The sequence below is a fragment of the Penaeus monodon genome, unplaced genomic scaffold (genome assembly GCF_015228065.2).
Source record: "Penaeus monodon isolate SGIC_2016 unplaced genomic scaffold, NSTDA_Pmon_1 PmonScaffold_1734, whole genome shotgun sequence".
Classification (NCBI taxonomy): Eukaryota; Metazoa; Arthropoda; class Malacostraca; order Decapoda; family Penaeidae; genus Penaeus; species Penaeus monodon.
This window is the reverse complement of record NW_023646751.1, coordinates 14404-35265: the sequence shown is the minus strand read 5'-3', so window position 1 is coordinate 35265 and position 20862 is coordinate 14404. Positions and strand designations below refer to the sequence as shown.

Below are 20862 nucleotides of genomic sequence, written 5' to 3'. Positions count from 1 at the left end.
TGCCACGTTATTTATAGCGACCTTAGCCCCTTCTCCTAATGCGTTACCTCCTGCGGCGTGAAGCGTTCCCAAAAGCCTCGGACGACCACCATCCGTCGGTGCCGTTGTCGGGCGAGGGGGGAGGTCGTGCCCCCGAGCGGAGTCTCACGCGCACCTCATAGCCCACCCAGCCGTGCAGCGACGTCAGCCTCACCTTTGTGTTTCTGCCTGGTAAAACCCTGCTTCGTTCTGGAACAACATGCAAAAGCTATAGAGGGATTCATGTGTGCGTGTGTGAGTTATGTGTATGTAGCACCTACGTGCAGTGATGGCATTGATACGGGGAATTGTCTAAGGTAATACTGTTATAACGATATTTAAAAATTATCCAAAGCGATTCTGATACCTCTATTTTTATGCTGATAGTGAGAGCGATGACATTGCAATACAGTGGGGATATTAGAAAATATCCGCGCTGATAATGAAAACCCATGACTGCAACCGAAAAGTGTATTTTAAACCTTGCAAATAAATTATCACACTTAAATATTCTGATACTTTTTTTCTGTGATTGGAAAGTGCTGGAGTGAATCTGAGTGGAGTTCAGCAATTTCATGAGGACTATAAAGTTACTTCTGTCAAAGTGTGGTCTGTATTACAGATAATCCAAAAAAAAAACAATTCACAGAGAAAAGTGAGTGAGAGAGAAGAGAGAGATGGGGAAGAGAGAGGAAGAGAGAGAGAGAAGAGAGAGGAGAGGGAGGAGGAGAACTAAAGCGATTTCAAATGAAAAATCACATTTGACCCGTAACCCACTTCCTTTTCCGCAGAACAAATGAAATCACAATAAAAATGAATAACGAGTGCCGAGTCTTTGAAATCAGAACTATACTTTAATTTGTTTTTGTAAATGTTGATTTTACTTTTTCGATACCATTAAAACGATATTGTTATTAGTAGCGCGCGGTGCCAGTAAATAAGAGAATGTCGATAAAATGTATTGCGATACTACCCACTTACGCCTATATGTATGTAAGCACACACGCACACACACACAAAACCACACACACACCCCACACACACCACACCCCAACACCCCACACACACCACACACAACCACACACAACCACACACACACCACACCAAACCAAACACACACACCACACACACAACACACACACACCCCAACGCACACAAACCCCCACACACACGCACACACACACACGCACACACAACACACACACACACTCCCATTCTCTTACTCCACCCTCCTTTTTCACTAGTGCTATTTTACGTCACTCATTTTTAATAGCTACTTACGTTATAATATCCATTCCATTTACTCAACCGTAACAAGAAATGATGTATTTTTTTTACTCAGCTTGAATTTTAACTTATTTGTAATGCATTTATAGTATTATAACACTATATTATACCTATGTTGATACGAACATGTTATTTTAGGGTGCGATTTCTTATGTTTCCTTGCTGTATGCCATTTTGTTGTTATCTTTTACGTGTTTTTTTTCTATCAAAATTTAACCTTATCACTGCTATCACTGACTAAGACCTATTTTGATAGATGAACAAGGAAACTTTATTTTGTATATCATGAATTATTCATTTCATTGCTAACGTTTTTTTCATTGTTATTATCATTATATTATCTTTCAATGTTGTTATAGTTTTATTACAATTGTTATTCTTATCGTTATTTTATCAAATTATAATTATTTTTCCCTTTTATATCATTATTGTTATCACATCGTCTTTACTTTTGTTATATCATCATTATTACTATAACATCATATTTTTCATTTTTTCTTTATTACTATTATCATTATCACTATTATACCATTATTATTATCATTATCATCATCACATCAATTATTATTATTATTATTATTATCATTATTATTATTATTATTGTTGTTGCTGTTGTTGTTGTTGTTTTTTTGTTGTTGTTGTTGTTTTATAATTTATTATTATTTTTTTATTATATTTTTATTTTTATTATTATTATTATTTTATTATTATTATTATTATTATTATTATTATTATTTTATTATTTTTTTATTATTACCATTTCATTATTATTATATTATTATATTATTATTATCATACTACACACTATTGTCATCATCATTAATTTGTTTTATATATTATCATCTTATCGTTATTATTATTAATATATTATTCCCATTATATTATTTTATTATTATTGTTATTATATTATTATTATTATATTATTATCATTATCATCATCACGTCATTACCATAAATCTCATTAACAGCATTAGTTTAAACTCCTTTATCATTATCATCTTCATACTTTCATCATCTGATGGGACATTACATTATCAATTTCTTATTGAATATCTTCCGTGCAGAGAACAATTCTCTAATAGGTAGCCATAACTAACCTGCCTCGAGAAGACCATAAGTACTGCATCCTTAGCCTGTAGCCCACGGTGGAAAAGCACTGGTGAACTGCGTAAGTACAAGGCGTTTCCCGCTTACTTCGACTACGATACGACCCTGTCGGGCTGATCTTAGTCGCGCCGGTTGGGTCGAACTGTGGGAAAAGGTAGATAGCATAACCACTTTTTTTTTTATAGGATATTGTTTGGGAATGTTTTTACGATGTAAATTTTTGTTATAAATGGGGCTTGGGAAAATTTCTACATTTAGTTTTGTATGTTTTTTTCCATGTGTGGAAAACATATGGAATGTAAAAAAAAAGGGTTTCGTTCAATAAACCTGACGATTGTACCTTGATTTGATTTTCTTTCTCTCTTTTCTTTTTCTCCTTTTTATAAAACTTAACCTGACTGTCCTCTTAACAGCAGAGTTTTCCCGATATCCATGAGTCACGACTATATTACGAACGAACCGATGAGTGAATGGTTGAAGGTTACGTTGCGCTGCGTGCTCTTTGCAGTTGTTATCATGATCTCGGGAAAAGGGGTCTAAGGTGACACTTTCCACAAGCAGCAAGCCCAGGCAAGAACCACACCAGTCTTCACCGCAAGTCACGGCCTGCGGTTTTTGCGGAATGTGCTAGGTTGTAAGGAAATAGGAAGGGTAACTCTCTCTCTTGTATACTATCTATCCATCATTTTTTCTACCTTCTATTTCTTTTTCTATAAACCTCTCTCAATCATCTCCCCCAAATCTCTCTCTCTCTCTCTCTCTCTCTCTCTCTCTCTTCTCTCCTCTTCTCTCTCTCTTCCTTCTCTCCCTGCCTATCTGTCTTATCTCTCTCTCTCACTCTCTCTCTCTCTCCCCTCTCTCTCTCTCTCTCTCTCTCTCTCTCTCTCTACCTGTCTCTCTCTCTCTCTGTCTGTCTGTTTGTATCTGCCTGTATCTCTCTCTCCCTCTGTCTGTCTGTCGTTGCCCTGTTGTCTGTCTGTCTGCTCTCTTTTCTTCCTCTCTCTCTCTCTCTCTCTCTCTCTCTCTCTCTCTCTCTCTCCCTCCCTCCATCTCTGTCTCTCTGCCCTTGTCTCTCTTCTCTCTCTCTCTCTCCTCTCTCTCCCCTCTCTCTCTCTCCTCTCTTTCTTTCTGCCACTGCACAAACATGTAGAAACTCATTGATAACTCACTGCTCAGAATTCCCCGTGAGAGTGTAGTCATATAGTACATCTTGGCGTCCCTTTGGTTCGCGGTCTGCCACTGACACTTCAGCCTGCGAAGGCTCAGCGAACGCACGATGGGTCGTCCACGATGGCCTCTGGAGACGAGGAATTTCGGTGTTCGATTTTCAGGATTCGGACAGAATTAGCCAAGAAGAGATTGAGTTGTGGATAGAAATGGAAGGGTTCGGTACGATTGAAAAAAAAAAACAAGAGAATTATGGATAGATGGGGTGTAGCAGGATACGAGTGATTATACGAAATGAAAGCTAAATGAATACCTGCAGAGGTTGGAGAAGGCGAGTCACCCCACACGGTTCGAAGTCATTTCGCAGGACTGAGGCAGGTCCTCGTGAGTCCTGCGAGGCGCCTTGGACACCAGAAAGGAGCAGAAGTCCGGTCTTCCAAGCATCAACATGGCACAGGGACTTCATGTCGGACCCTTCAAGTCACGTTTCGCTTATGGAGAGTCCGATGAGGGATGTCTTTCGGAGTCATATGATGGCAAAGGCTGATGCCCGCGGCTGGCGCATTGCGATTATATCACACTTGTACAGTGTACCGCGAACGTAAAGGGGTACCTGAGTTAAATTGAATACAGAGCAGTTCATGACAGCAATTGCATTCTGATTTGACATCATCGGCGTAGGAAGAGGAAGTCCGTGTACTCGTACTTTGATTAATGTAAAGTGACGGCGCAGTTCATTGGGATGTCCCTTTGTTCACATGATTCATTGTTAGTGATAACAGTGATAAGAGATCAAGTTAATACAAAAGCTTCTCCATGACAGAGCTATCTCTTCCAATCCCGTTACTGTATTTCTCTACTCCATATTTATATCTATTGTACATTTAAAGGCTTAAAATGCACCAAATGAATTTTGAGTTAAAGTTGCAACTAGTGTTCCTCAAAAGTCACAGATTCTTATTAACAAAGAATCGATTTTTTTTTATCTGGCTTGTAAGCATTCTGAACGCCCCGTGATCTAAGCTGCAGCGCCCTCGCCAAGTAACTGTACATTACCGGTCAATCTTTTCAGGCACGTGTAGTTTTTATCGTATCTCGTCTTGAAACCGTCTCTTGAGGTTTATCTTCGAAAAGCTTGTCATATGATGTTTTTGTAATCAAAGTTAGACTCAGTACCGCTAGAACGGGAGGCTACAATTAGCCACTATATAACTCCATTATATGATACCTGCATATTTGTATTTTCGAAAAGTACTGTTTTTTTAAAGCACACCAAGAAAACTGCTTAACTTATAATTTTCATGGACTTATAACGTGTAATATCAATTAAACCAGACTGCAGACGACTCTGCTACTGTCGCTACATCCATCCAACAGCCTGTTGATAAAGCTGATAGAGCCTCAGCCTAGAAATATCAAAATAACTAAGCTAAAACCTCAGCATGCGGTTATAAAAAACGGGTAAAGTTTTTTTCAGTAATGTCGTAAATATTATAACTTTGTATGGAAACAATTATTTAATGTGAAATGAACTCATAAACTTTCAAGGAAATGAGGTTGATGGAAAAGGAAAAGTCTTCTGCATTTCGTGGAAAAATGATGCACTAAATCAGTAGAACGCTCAGTATCGGGAAAATGAAAAAAGAGAGAATTACGTTGAGATATGGAAGTCATGTTGAGTAGGAGATATACTAAAGCGAAGGAAAGGGAAAAAGGAAGGATAAGATATATCCAGATGAGGATGTCTTGGCTGAATGTTCGAAGACGATGCTAAAAATGATAATGAGTGGTAATGGTGATTATGACAGATATGATGAGGATAATGGTGATAGAAATCATCCTCATCATCATCAAGGGTCTAACTCCGACAGGGGCGCATGGCCGCATCCACCCTTCGTTTCCAGCCACGAGGATCCCTCGAAGCGAGTCATCAGGCAGGCCCACCGCCCATCTCTAATTCCTCGCGACAGGTCTCGTCGAGCTGGCCAAGCCATGATCTCCTGGGTTGTCCCACAGGCCTCCTCCACCCAGGGTTGTCTCATAGAGAGACAACCTGATGGGCAGGGTCCTCCCCACAGGGGAAACGAGCTAGGTACCATATAGCCTGAGTTTGCGATCCCGGGTTATGCAAGTAACAGGTCCCATGCCAGTCTCACAGTCTAACCACTGGGTTTGGGCACTGGTCCTGCCAACTGTACCCCATGATCCGGTGAAGGACTTGTTAGAAAAGGCATCAGACGAGACTCCAAGACACTGGATAGCGTCCAGGTTTCGCTTCCACAGAACTGGCAGTATCAAAGCCTTGAAGACACACTTGGTCCTTCTGCATAGGTATCGACATCTCCAAATACTCTTGTTGATCAAGTTCATGGCTCCAGTTGCCATACGAATCCTCTATTGACTCTTTGGTCTGACAGCCCAGAGATAGGACTACGCTACCAAGGTATGTAAAACTCTTTGTAACTTCAGCGTCCTCGCCACAAGCATGGATTGACTGAAAGGGTTCCCCTAACAGGCCCCCAAAGTCCTGAATCTTGGGCTTGGTCCAGGAGACTTCTAGGCCTAAGAGCTTCGCCTTTATTGCTAAATGCATCAAGACCGCCACAAGTGACTCCAAGGACTCACATAGGATAGCAACATCGTCGGCAAAGTCAAAGGGCTGAGACTTGATATTGCCTAGTATGCTCCACACTGACTTTGGCTAGTAACCCTGCCCATTATTCAGTTTCCTACAGGTGTTGAAAAATGTTGGTGCAAGGACACAGCCTTTCCTCACCCTGTATTACAGGGAAAAAGTTCGACAGACCCCCCACTTTACAGCACTTTCAGTACCAGTATAAAGGCTTGCTATTAGCCAATAAACATTGTCGGAATTCCCCTGAGTCTTTAGGATCTTCCCATAGCGATTCCCAATGCATTTAGTCAAACGCCTTCTTGAGGTCGATGTAGGTTGCAAGCAAACCCCGACCAGACTCACACGGTGTTCCACAATTACTCGAAGTGCTAGTATACAGTCTATTGTGGACTTGCCAGGAGTAAAACAAAAACTGCTCCGGTCTCTGATGCCCCAGTAGGTGGTTGCGGATCCGTTTCAGAGGAATGTGGGCGAGAACCTTGCCTGGTAGGCTGAGGCAGTGTAAACCACAGTATTGCTACAATCCCAGTGATCCCCTTCCCCTTCCAGAAGGGATTACCACTCCCCTCAGCAGGTCAAGGGGATGGTACCAGACTGCCAGATGGCAGTCAGGACTGTATGCAGGCCCCGAGCCATAGATTCACCCCCATCCTTTAGCAGTTCAGTAGGATATACATATGCCTTCAGCTTTCTCTCTCTTTAGCTTGGAAATCGCCAGCCTAACCTCTGTTAGGGTAGGAGGTTCCTCGCTGATGGTGGATCCAGCCAGGCACCGTGACATTGCTCGCATCCAAGCTAACTGTTGGAGGGTCTACCTGGCGCAACTGCTCAAAATACTCAGACCAACGTTCACGAACCCCAACGTCATCTGAGATGATCCATCCATACACTGATCGGACTGCAGTCATCTGTGAGAAGGGCTTAGAGTTCAGCTTTCTCAGGGCTTGGTAGGCAGGTCGAAGGTCTTTTCCAAGAAATGGCCTTCAACCTCCCTTAGCAAGATCCTGATGAACTGTTTTCCCTTTTCCTTCTCAGCAGTGTCTGATCCATGGAGCAATGCATGACTTGATTACCATTCAGCCGTCCCTTTCGACATGCTTCAGTGGCCTCTAATGTCTCCAGGGAGATGGAATTCTGCCTTGCCCTTGGACGTAAGCCATGGAATCCTGAGCTGCTTCGAGGTTTTACGTGCTTGAAGAGCCCCACAGAGCAACTGGGTCCGTCAGGTTGTCGAGTTCTGTGAATCGGTCAGAGACTGCCATGGTGAACCCACGGGCACACTCCTCCTCCCTTAGTCTGTCCAGGTGAAACACCTTAGGGTGGCCACTGGAGGGGCGGGGAGTTTTGAAGTGGACCCCTAGAGTAGCCACTACCACCTATGGTCAGTGCCACAGAACTCGGCCCCTCCATTAAAAACCCCGCAGTTCTGGAGGATCCTCTATCGCGTGCTAATAAGAATGTGGTCGATCTCCTTGGCCACTGTACCCGTATCACTGTACCATGTCCAGCGATGCAGGGTTTGGGGCACTGGGACCAGGGGCCAGAGATCCTCATTTTCTGGGGCCTAGCAAAGTCCAGAGAAGGACACTATTTTTCCCCTGCTGGGATCAGCTCCTGAGCCATGGGGGCTGACAGACATCTCATATCCAGCACGGTCACAGCCGGAACAGATCAATGCGAATATCTCGCTGGGGGCAATTGTCTGCCACAGATCGAGTTTGTCTCTTTTACATCAGTTTTACATACATCGGTAGGGGTGTATACAGTATAAGAGACATGAAGCCAAAAGCATGCTTCAGTCTCAATGCCATAATACGCTCATCAATCAGTGTCACTTCAACTACCGAGGGCTGAAGTCGGCTGTAGATGGCTATGGCTACATTCTGGGGTGGTGACCCTTGCTGCAGCCCGACCAGTAGTAGGTGTACCCCCCACATTTGACATTTGCCCTCCCAGTGGGACCCCCCAGCCCGCCTTGCTTGCTGGGGGGGAGGACAACCCCCTTCCCCCAGCATATCCATTTTTTTGCCGGTGGATATTTCTGGGGGCGAGCCCCCAGAAAAACCCACCGGGTGATAGAAATGACAAATGTTAATAATAATGATATTAAAAGCTACTCGTCTTTTCCTAACAGTGATTGTCCTTTTCTTTTTATAGGTAGGTTTCCCCTCCCCCCCCAAAAAAAATATAAAAATAATAATAAAAAATATAAAAAAATAATATAATAAAAAAAAAGAAGGAAAGAAAGAACTTTAACCATTTTTTTTCCGCCTTATTTTCAATTCGGGCTCGCCGGGAGGACGCTCGTCCCGGGCATTTACCGATTGCCACCACCCCCCCTTCTCCGTCTTAGGGGCACTGATTTCCTTTCTGCCAAGGGGATTTAGATCCCTCAAACAAAAATTTTAAAATCAGTTTGAAATAAAAGGGTTTGGTTTAAAAAAAAGGGAAAAAAAAAACCTAAAGGGTTTTAAACGCCTTTTTAGTCCCAATGGGGAAAAAATTTAGAAAAAAAAAAGCGGGGGTGATTATTAAGGAAAAGGGTTGTTGGCGGGGAGTAAGTTTGGGGCCGGGGGGGGGGGGGGGGGGAGGGGGGGAGGTTGCCGTTTACGTTGAAATAATACTCTTGTTTGGGGTTTTAATTTTTGTGGAAAATTTAATTTACTTTTTTGAAAATCTGTTGCAAAACTGATGTCGTGTAAACAACAATCAGCTTGTTGGTTAAACCTTTTTTTTTAGATTTTACAGGAAAAGTGTTTCTTTGCTAGGGTTTCTTTGTGGGAAAAGGGAAAGGATTTTTTCCAAACCTCAAAATGTAAGGTTTTTCAAAAATTTAAAACCCCTTTAAAATCTCAAATAAAAAAAAAAAAAACTACTTCACTAAATTTATTTTTTAGAAAAGAGAAAGAAAGAAAAAAAGGAAAAAAAAAAAAGCAAAAAATCTGAAACCGAAATTTTTAAAATGCTCCCTCTTTTTACCTTTTCCCTCTCTCCCTCTCTTTCTTTTTCCCCTTTTTTCCCCCCTTTTTCTTTCTCTTTTCCCTCTCTCTTTCCCTCTATCTCTCCCTCTCTTTCCCCTCCCTCTTTTTCCCTCTCCCCCTCTCTTTCCTCTCCCTCTCTTTCTCTCCCCCCCTCTTTTTCCTCTCCCCTTTCTCTCCTCCCCCTCTCTTCCTCTTTTTCCTCTCTCTCTCCCCTCCCCCCTCTTTTCCTCCCTCTCTCTCTCTCTGGAATCGTTGAAACCGATCATACAGCGGGGCATGCCCTTTTGGGTTGCTTTTTTTTTCGTCATTTCATTTAAAGAACAAAGAGATGAAAATTGTTCTAAAAGGCAAAAGGGAAAAACGTTCTTTGCTTTTATTACGTGATCTTATTTCACTTTCAGGGAAAACCTTTTCAACACGTTTTTTTAAATTTTTTTTTTAAAATAATTTGCTTCCCTTTTTTGGGGCCGCCGTTTTTGGGTTTTTAAATAAATACAAAAGAACGTTATAAAATTTTTATACCCCAACAGCCCTATACCCCCTTTTTGTTTTTTTATTTTTTCTGTATTTACCATTCTGGGAAAAACAAACTTATCTAACCCTTTATCTATTGATAACACCCCTCAGGTATTTTTCTTGCGATAAACCGTGGGGGGCATTTAAACCCAAGTTTGGGTTTCGGGAAAAAAGGGGTTATAAATTCTAGTAATTTTTTCTGTTTTATTTGGGGCTTGCCCGGGTAATAAAAAGTCCCTAAGGAACTTTTCCCTTAATTGGTGATTTCTAAAAAGGAAAAGTTGATGAAATGTCTTATGAAAATTTTTAACTGTGATTTTAAAAGCAATTTTAAATTTAAAAAAACCCGATTTTTCAAAACATTAAAAAAGTCAGGGGTTATTTAGGGGAAAAAACCATAGATGTCGATTGTGCAAAAGGGAAAATTTGGGCAAAAAAATAGACGTAAAATGTAACATATACTTCATAAACATGTTTTTGGCCGTCGGTTCGCCCACTTCATCTCGTGGGCTTTTCATTCATCCCCTTTTTTCCAAATTTCACTGGGGGGGGAGTGTTTCATGCTTTTGAAAATTTCATGAAAAGAATTGCTTTATAAAATGTCTCCTCGGGCCCCAAGCTTACAGAAAATGCTGATTTTTTGTAAGGAGGTACAGTCGCAGTCATCTTCAAAAACACCCACCCACACTTCTATGTAGAAAAAAATAAAAAAATAAAAAATATATATACAAAACTACAAAATACAAAAAATTTTATATTTTTAAAATATATATTATATATATATAATATTATATATATTATATTTATATATATATATATATTTACACCATACATACAAAAACATAAAACCCGCAAACACACACACACCACAAAACCCACACAAACCACACACCACCCCACACACCCACACCCCACAAACACCCCCCCACGCAAAAAACCCTATATATTAAAATAATTTTTATTTAATATATTATAATTTTATATTTTTAATATATATATATTAATATACCTTATATATTAAAATATAATTATATATAATATAATATTATATAGATATATATATATATATATTATAAAAAATAATATAATATATAAAACAAAATACAATATATACATAATATTTATAAAAATATATTTAAAATATAATATATTTATAAAATATATATTATTATATTATATATAAAAATATATTTTGGGAAATTTTGTTTTGTAATGTATATATATATTATATTATAAATATATTCTATATATATATATATATAAAAATTTTATATTATATATAATATATTTTATATATATTTTATATATTATTTTAATATTTGGGACTTTTTGGGTTTTAAATGTTATATATATATATAATTTTATTACTTTTATATATATTATTTAAAATATTTTATATATATATTTAATTTTATAATATATTATATACAAAATATATATATTATTAAATTTTATAATAATATATTTATTATAATATATTAAAATATTTTATAATTTTATTTTATATATATAATTAAAATATATATTTTAATATTTATATATATATTATATATTAAAATATAATATATATATGTAAAAAATATATATATATCATCATATATAAAATATTATTTATAATTATATTATAAAATATAAAATTTTATTAAAATATATAAAATATATAATTGGTTTAAAAAAAAAATATTTATTGCATATTTATATAAGATTTTATTATATATATATATAATATATATATATTAATAAAATTTTAAAATTATATACATTTGTATAAAATAATATATATTATAAAATATATATTATATAATCCCATATTAAAAATATATTATTTATATATTTTATACTATATTATTAATATTTTTATATATATATTATTTTATATAATTATATAAAATATATATATATTTTATATATATCTATTATAAAATATATATATAAATATTATATATATATATATTTGCACTTTTGTATTTAAAAATAATATTATATATTATTATTATATATATTATTATACTATATAAAATATATTAAAATATATATTATATATTTATATGAAAAAATATTATAAAATTTAAAATGCATGTATATATATATAATATTTAATTTTAAAATTATATATTATATATTTATATATATATTTATATATTATTTATATATATTTTAAAAAAAAAAATATATTTGCCCCATAATATTATATATAATATTATATATATTTTATTTATATATTGGTTTGTGTGGGGTGTGTTTTTTGTGGGGTGGTGTGTGTGTGTGTTGTGTGTGTGTGTGGTGTGTGTGTTGTGTGTGTGGGGTGTGTTTTGTGTGTGTATAGATAAATTTTTTATGTATATATACATTTTAAAACCCCTACATACATATATATTATATATATTTTATATAATATTATTAAAATTTTATTTATATTTTATATTTACATATATTTTATAAAACAAAATATATATAATATATATTATATATATAATTATATATATGATTATTAAAAATATTATTTATATAAAGTTATATATAATCGCGGGGTTTTTTGTTGGGGTGTGTGGGGTGTGTGTGTTGTGTGTGTGTTGTGTGTGTGTGTGGTTTTGGGGTGTGTGTGTGTGTGTTTTTGTGTTGTGTGTGGTGTGTTTTTGTGTGTGTGTGGGTTTTTTGTGCCCGTGTGTATTCTAAAATTATACTATATATCTACTTGGGTTATAAATGGGTCCCTATATGTCCCAATAATATATATATATATATATATATATTATATATATATATATATATATATTATATATATTTTATATTATATATATATATATGTGTGTGTGTGTGTGTGTGTGTGTGTGTGTGTGTGTGTCTGTGTGTGTGTGTACATAGAAAACACACAAAACAAACAAACACACACACACACACACACACACACACCACACACACACACACACACCACACACACACACATATATATATATATATATATATTATATATATATATATAAAATATATATTATATATGTGTGTGTTGTGTGTGTGTGTGTGTGTGGGGTGTGTGTGTGGGGTGTGTGTGTGTGTGTGTGTGTGTGTGTGTGTGTTTGTGTGTGTGTTTTCTATGTACACACCACACACACACACACACACACACAAAACACAATAATATTAAACACACACACTAAAATATATATATATATATATAATAATATATTTTATATATATTATAATATATTATTTTAATATCCCTATATATATGTGGTGTAACGCCTGGGTATCCCTTAAACAAGTGAAATATTGAAACAAGTGAAGAACCCAAGAAGTCTTACCCAGATATACACCACATGGCGAGTAGACCTAACCTTTGTTTATTAATTAATGACAGGTGAAACTCATTGTATGTGACAGAATCTGAGTATAATTTAACCATACTAGTGGACACACAAAATTTTCACTAGCTGATTTAAGTTTATTTTATGTTATTATCTTATTTATGCATTTATTTTTAGCATATATAATATTTGAGCATATTTTTTGGTCACTAAGTGGCAAGATTTCCCACTAACAGACTTAGTTATTTCACACTGGTTTTATTCTTGCTTCATTTATTAATGTAAGCAATTTGCTGAGCACTTTTTTCACACTAGCGGAGACGAAGCTACATACTAGTGGACTTTTTATTTTTTATTTTTGCTTTATTTATTAATATAAGCATTGAGCTGAGCACTTTTTATTTTTCACACTAGCGTAGACAAAGCTACACACTAGTGGACTTTTTATTTTTTATTTTTGCTTTATTTATTAATATAAGCAATTGAGCTGAGCACTTTTTATTTTTTCACACTAGCGTAGACAAAGCTACACACTAGTGGACTTTTTTTATAATTCATATTTTTTATGATTAATTAATTAATTAATTAATTATTTTTTCTGCTCTACCTCCTCTTCGCAGTATATAACCCTAACGGGAATCGCCCAAATGTTGACTAACATCAATCAATAAAAAAATATATCACTGATTTCGCAAAGATTTATATATAAATGAAAATATTTTTCACATCTAAGTTACGCACAAATTTATGCTTATAGTTCCCTTGTTATAGAGCACTCCATACATATACCATGCAACATTATAAAAATATATCATGCAATCATAAGTAAAATACTTAAACTAATATAGCACAATATTGTTCATGACTTTAAAATATCTTTCATGAATTTAAGATATATTACATGACTTCAAGATATGTTTCATGACTTCAAGATATGTTTCATGACTTGTGTGTTCAAAAGAGGCATAAAAATTTTATATATTCAATATTTTCCATCAATTCAAGCACTAATAAATTTTTTTTATCCATAACAGATAACAAATCTCCCAAGTGGTAACATCGAATTTATTTTTTGATAATTACCAATAATTCTTAATTTACTCGAATAAATTTCAAGTATTTAATTATATTTTATACTTTAACAATGCGTGAAATGTTTCGTGGAGGCGATCCCGCCGCAGGGGGGATCGCCTCCAAACGAAATTGTTCGAGTAACTCCCCGGGTAACAGGTTCAGATGCCCTATTTGGGGTCTGCTCTGAGACTGACGACTTTTTCGTCACACATTTTGTCGCTCAGCCTGGCTCTCATATCTTTCTCTTCTTTCATTGGGTTTTCTTTTTCCATACACATTTCTTCATTGGTTATTTCTTTCCAATGACCATATTCCTATGTTAAAGACACACCTACACAAACAACAGTACTCTGTTGTCCACGTTTTCCCACGTTTTCCCACGTCTGATCCTGAGCCAGGTCAAAAAGCTATAACTCGTGTCCACCTCGACCGATAGGTCGAGGTGGACACCCAAGAGAGTCTTACCCAGATATACACCACATGGCGAGTAGACCTAACCTTTGTTTGTATGTGGTTTCGCACCCCAATGACCTATCGGTCGAGGTGGACACGGTTATAGCTTTTTGACCTGGCTCAGGATCAGACGTGGGAAACGTGGACAACAGAGTACTGTTGTTAGTGTAGGCGTGTCTTAACCATAGGAATATGGTCATTGGACAAGAAATAACCAATGAAGAAATGTGTATGGAAAAAGAACCAATGAAAAGAAGAGAAAGATATGAGGGGCCAGGCTGAGCGACAAATGTGTGAGAAAAGTCGTCAGTCTCAGAGCAGACCCCACACTAGGTGCATCTGAACCTTTTAAACCCGGGTGAGTTACTCGAACAATTATTGTACGGTCTCCCAAGTTTCAACTTAAAAATTCTAAAACCCCAAAGATTAAGGCAATATTAATAATCAATAAAATGAAGTGAAAACAATTTTTCAGTTTTCCTCTTGATATTAATTAATCCAAGTATTGGAGACCTGACACTCCTCAAAGGTCGTGGTGGCAGTTTACCATTTAATTGTGGAATGTTTTAAAAATTAATAAAAATAAGTAAGCCTAAAAAAGACCGCTCGGAAACACCACATATATATATATATATATATATATATATATATATAAAATATATATATATATATATATATATATATATATATATGTACGTATGTATGTATGTATGTATGTATGTATGTATGTATGTATGCATGTATGTATGCATGTATGTATGTATGTATGTATGTATGTATGTATGTATGTATGTATTTGTATATGTATATATTTATATATAATATATATATATATATTATATTATATATATATAATTAATTATACACACATACATATTTAAATATATATATATATATTTTTAACATTTTATATATATATATATATTATATATTTATATATTATATATATATATAATATATATATGTTTTATATATAATATCAATATATATATATGTATATATATTATAATATATATTATATATATATATATATATATATATATATATTATATATATATATATATATATTATATAATAAATCACGTATGCAACACACACACACCCCACACACACCCCACACACACACACACACCACACACACACACAAAACACACACACACCACACACACACCCCACATAACGTTCATACAAAGTATAAAGATTAAATGTATTTTATATTTTAGGATTACTTGCAGTATGTGCCCACAAAGAAAGCCTTCATAAGTTCAGAGGCGAAAGGACAACCTCCATTAAGAACCAGAACAAAACCCACTCTTCTAGAAACCAGTTTATCTCCCCCCCCCTCTCATCAAGCATTAAACCACGTAGAACGTAATTGGTCATATAATCTGACTGTGTATGATTGTATGTTTGTATGTGTATATATGTTGCATACATGTGTATGCCTGCGAATCTGTGCTTGTCGGTGTGTATGTCAACCTCTCGATCGATGTATATACATACATACATACATATATATATATATATATATATATATATATATATATATATATATATATATATGTATGTATGTATGTATGTATGTATGTATGTATGTATATATGTATATATATGTACACACACACACACCACACACCCACACACACACACACACACACACACACACAGACACACACACACACACACACACACACCACACAACATATATATATATATATTTTATATATATATATTTTATATATATATATATATATATTTTTTTTTTTTTTTTTTTTTTTTTTTTTTTTTTTTTTTTTTCTAATAGCCATTTATTCCACTGCAAGACATAGGCCTTTCTCAATTTACTACTGAGAGGTTATTTGGCAGTGCCACCCTTGCCTGATTGGATGCCCTTTCTATTCAACCGCGGCTCGGTGCGCCAACACCTGTGCCATGGCGGTGACTTCCCCTATGCGCTCGACCTCTCAAGGTGATATGTCGTTTTCTCGCCGTGAGATCGGGCTCGACTGCCGCGGCCAAGGAACCATAAGGGCCGGAGTCCAGTGCTCTGGACCATCGCGGCAGTCATATATATATATATATATATATATATATATATATATATATATATATATATATATATATATTACATATATATATAAATGTGTGTGTGTGTGTGTGATATGTGTGTGTGTGTGTGTGTGTGTGTGTGTGTGTGTGTGTGTGTGTGTGTGTGTGTGTGTGCGTGTGTGTGTATGTGTGTGTATGTTTGTATATATGTATCTATGTATGTTTATATGTTTGTATGTATGTATGTATGTACGTGCATATATATGTACACACACAAACACACAGTATATATTTGTGTGAGTGTATATATGGATCTGTGAGAGTATTTGCCTGTCTTTGTTTTCGTTGTCGCAAAGTTCTTTTTTTTTAATCTTGATTATGAGAAATCTTTTGCATTATTAAGATAACACTTTCGCCCCAAATCCAATGCGCAGAGTCAAGAAATAATAGTCAAAGAATGTATGAACTCACGATAGGATCGTTCCGGTCACCCCACAGTGAAAATCACAAGTAGTATTAGCGCATTACTCCAGGAGCGCCGCCCACGCAGTTACCCCATAAACAAAGAATGACAAAGACTCTTTCTGTGTGACTCAGTACCCTCAAATGTCCGTCAGCTCTTCAGAAAACGTGAAATAGCGTTTCGCAATGTGTCAGACGTGGGAGTCAGCCTCAAGCATCACGTGACACCGAAAGCACCTCCCCTGACGGACTGCCTGCGGGAGAGCCGCGACTTGGAGGGTCCGCCATGAAATCCTTCTGCCTCGATATCATTCGGAAAATCGGATTCCTGCTTCTGCTGGTCTCGCACGTCACCTCGCAAGACCCACGGCGTCCTGTGTCAGTCCTGCGAAGTGACTCCAGGCAGGAAGGAAGCGACTCTGAAGGTATTCAGTAGTCTTGGTGTTTCGTTAAATCATTGGAATTTGTGTTCATATCCTGGCGAGAGAATAGGATCCACGCATAATCTCATGCCAAATCTGTTAGCTTTCTCATTTATCTTTATCGTATAATTCTAAGCCACACTATTCATTAGGTCCTTCAGCATACATATAAACACACATGCAGAATGCACTTCACTTATCGTATCAGTCACCTTGACCTTATCAACATATCCATTATCACTTGCATCCCAAACTTAATGGCTCCTTCATCCGAGTCCGATTTTGTTTGATTCATTTGAAGGCCGATTTGTATAAAAATGTTGCCAACTATAATTCTGGTAGATATTACGGATCCATTGGAAATTAGAAAAGCGGTTTTTACAGTATTCAGACATAAATCGCTTTCACCATCTAACATTGATCAATAATAAGAAAGAAGAAATCACCAACGAAGCCGCACTCCTCATTCTACGCATCACTCCCTTTTTATCATTCATTCCAATTCTCTTGGTGTTCTTACTATTCCTAATTCCGATTATACTTCCCTTCCGGTATCTGAATCATGCCAAGTAACCACTTAAACCCTCAAATCGAACTATTATTTGCCTTTCTGTTTTCGAAAAGGAAAAACATTTCTGGTTAATATTCAGGCCTCGCGTTGGCATCAAAATAAATTTCGTCGTAACAAATTTTCAAACTTAATAGTCTCTTAAAAATTGATTTACTGATCTTAATTTATACAAACATATGTAATTACAGACTCATCAGTTACTGTTTTTGGCAGTCATTTAAAGATCCATTCACTACTGCAACTGCACCATCACACTAGCATCAGAAACCATTTACTTTTTATTTATTTTTATTTTTTCCCACGCCATCAAGTTCAGTAAATATATGCTGAGTCTAATACAGGAAAATGATCTACGTCTCTTTAGCAGACACTGTCGTGGAGAACCTGTCATGTGTATCAGTGAATCTTGAAAGCTTACAGTGTAGGTGGGAGATACCGAAGATTCCTGTCTCTAATTACACCATGTATCTATACAACTGGCTACATCTCTGGGATATTAAGCAGTGAGTTAATTTTTGCGTTTCTATTGTACAAATGCCTTTATAAGCAGAACTGAGTTATGAAAGGATACATCAAAAACAGTAACGAAAAGAAGACTCATTTGCTGTCAGACTATAGTCAAATAATAAAATGTAAATATATTAACAGAAGCTGTACGTGCTACGAAGAGTGGTGTGGCTCTTGCTCCGGGGTGTGCTGTCACTGGAAAGCTCCAGCTTATGACTTCACTGCTCCTGAAATTATGATTGAACTTTCAACCGGCAGCAGCACCCTAAACGAAACGTTCAACCAGCCATTAATCGGTTAGTCTTTCCCTCAAGTTGGTGGGTCTGATTAACGGATATGTTGCCCAGTGGGGGATTCCTTTTGGAAGTCAAACATACAAACATACCCATCACTTGGATATGAGTTCCAGTTGCTGAAGATATTATTGTTTTTGATACTTGTAATAAAACGTTCTGATTTTCTCCTTATTCTTCATCGGCCTTGTGATCAAAACATCCGAAATTTAACGACACGTTTCAGAACGAACATGCGAACACAATGCAGCTACCGGAAACTTAATACACATTCACTCATTATAAGAACAGTGATTATGTGAAAATAACAGGAAACCAACTCTTTCTTTTACTCCTCAGTTCTCCCTGGTCCCGCCGAGAAGCTAAGCATAAGCACGACAGAGTCATACCAGGAGCTCGAAGTCAGATGGGATACGCCAAAATTCCTCATAAATTTCGAGCCCGGACTTTTCTATAGAGTGGACTACAGGCCTAAAAATGTCAGCGTTTTTGGGTCCCTTGAGTGGATGGTCAGTTTGTGTGTTGTGTTGATGATATGATTATTATGTCCATGTGTAAATTTAATGAAATTACTATTTTCTCTTCTGTAAACAGGTGGAAAAGAATGATAAAGTAACCAACCAGTGTAAGTGATGCAAAAGTTAGATTCATTGTTTGTACGTACATGCATAAATCAATAGATGAGTAGACTTATAAATAAGAAAATGAAAAATCCACCAGAATGGTTTAAACATATTGGGGAAAATTATGCACAAAAGTGTATTTCACTTATTGGTTATGGAATCTGACGTCATTTCAGCTAATGAACAGAATATGATAATAAAAAAAACAGCAACAGTGTGGCACTGAATAATATCTCTGGCATGTGTATAAGCGAAGGCAATAGCCACATTTTCTATCATAAATCTCCTTTCATATCTATTTTTTCCTTCCTTTTCTCTCCTCTCCATCTGTTCCTTTCTTTTCCTTTGTTCTCTGACTCGCTTCCTCTGTCATCTTTCTCTTCCCTTCAACTATTGTTTCCCTCTTTCCTCCCGTTCGTCTTTCGAATCGTACCGAGGCACTCTGCGACGCGTGTCTGGTTCCAGAGTGTGCCGGGACATTATTACGACAAAAACGAGACGGTGAGGCTGACGTCGCTGCACGGCTGGGTGGACTATGAGGTGCGCGTGAGACTCCGCTCGGGGGCACGACCTCCGCCCTCACCCGACAATGGCACTGACGGATGGTGGTCGTCCGAGGCCTCTGGCAACGCCTTCACGCCGCAGGGAGGTAACGCATTAGGAGAAGGGGCTAAGGTCGTTATGATTAACGTGTGCATTATGCTAGTCCATATATAGCATATAACTTCCTTATAACATGTAAATAGATTCTTAAGGAACCATGACCCACAGCGCCCGAGGTTGCCCCAGCCGTGGGCGTGGGGACCTTCGAGGTTGAGAGCGACGCCGACTCCGGGCGGCGGGCGGTCGCGCTGCAGTGGCGCCCCGTGCCCCCGCTGCTGCACAACGGACCCGGCCTGGAGTACCGCGTCCTGGTCAGGGACCAAAACGTAAGACGCGGGGCCGTTGCGTAGCGTGTGTGCGGGAGGAACATGGGGTTCGCCTTCATGCTGTGGAGTGGCTGGCTTAGAGTAGCATTCGCTGCTTTAAAGTGTGTTGCAAAGAGTAAAGACTCCATATGTTTTGATATGGCAAATGCTTATGAGTGCAGAGATTATTCTTTCTTATCGCATCTCTCTCTCTCTCTCTCTCTCTCTGTCTCTGTCTCTGTCTCTGTCTCTGTCTCTCTCTCTCTCTCTCTCTCTCTCTCTCTCTCTCTCTCTCTCTCTTCTCTCCTCTCTCTCTCCTCTCTCCTCTCCTCTCTCTCTCTCTCTCTCTCTCTCTCTCTCTCTCTCTCTCTCTCTCTCTCTCTCTCTCTCTCTCTCTCTCTCTCTCTATCTATCTATCTATCTATCTACCTAGCTACCTATCTATCTATCTATCTATCTATCTATCTATTTCAAAAAAGAATAA

The 20862-nt window shown here is 36.8% G+C and overlaps 1 protein-coding gene across 1 annotated transcript; it reads left to right on the top strand.

Moving 5' to 3' along the window:
* The first annotated feature begins 17153 nt into the window (after nt 1-17153).
* Nucleotides 17154-20423, top strand: LOC119569631. Its single transcript, XM_037917696.1, has 6 exons — nt 17154-17479; nt 18415-18550; nt 18696-18850; nt 19187-19356; nt 19936-20119; nt 20242-20423. Exons 1-6 carry the CDS (start codon nt 17341-17343, stop codon nt 20421-20423), a joined length of 966 nt encoding a protein of 321 aa, XP_037773624.1. The 5' UTR covers nt 17154-17340.
* The last annotated feature ends 439 nt before the right edge of the window (nt 20424-20862 follow it).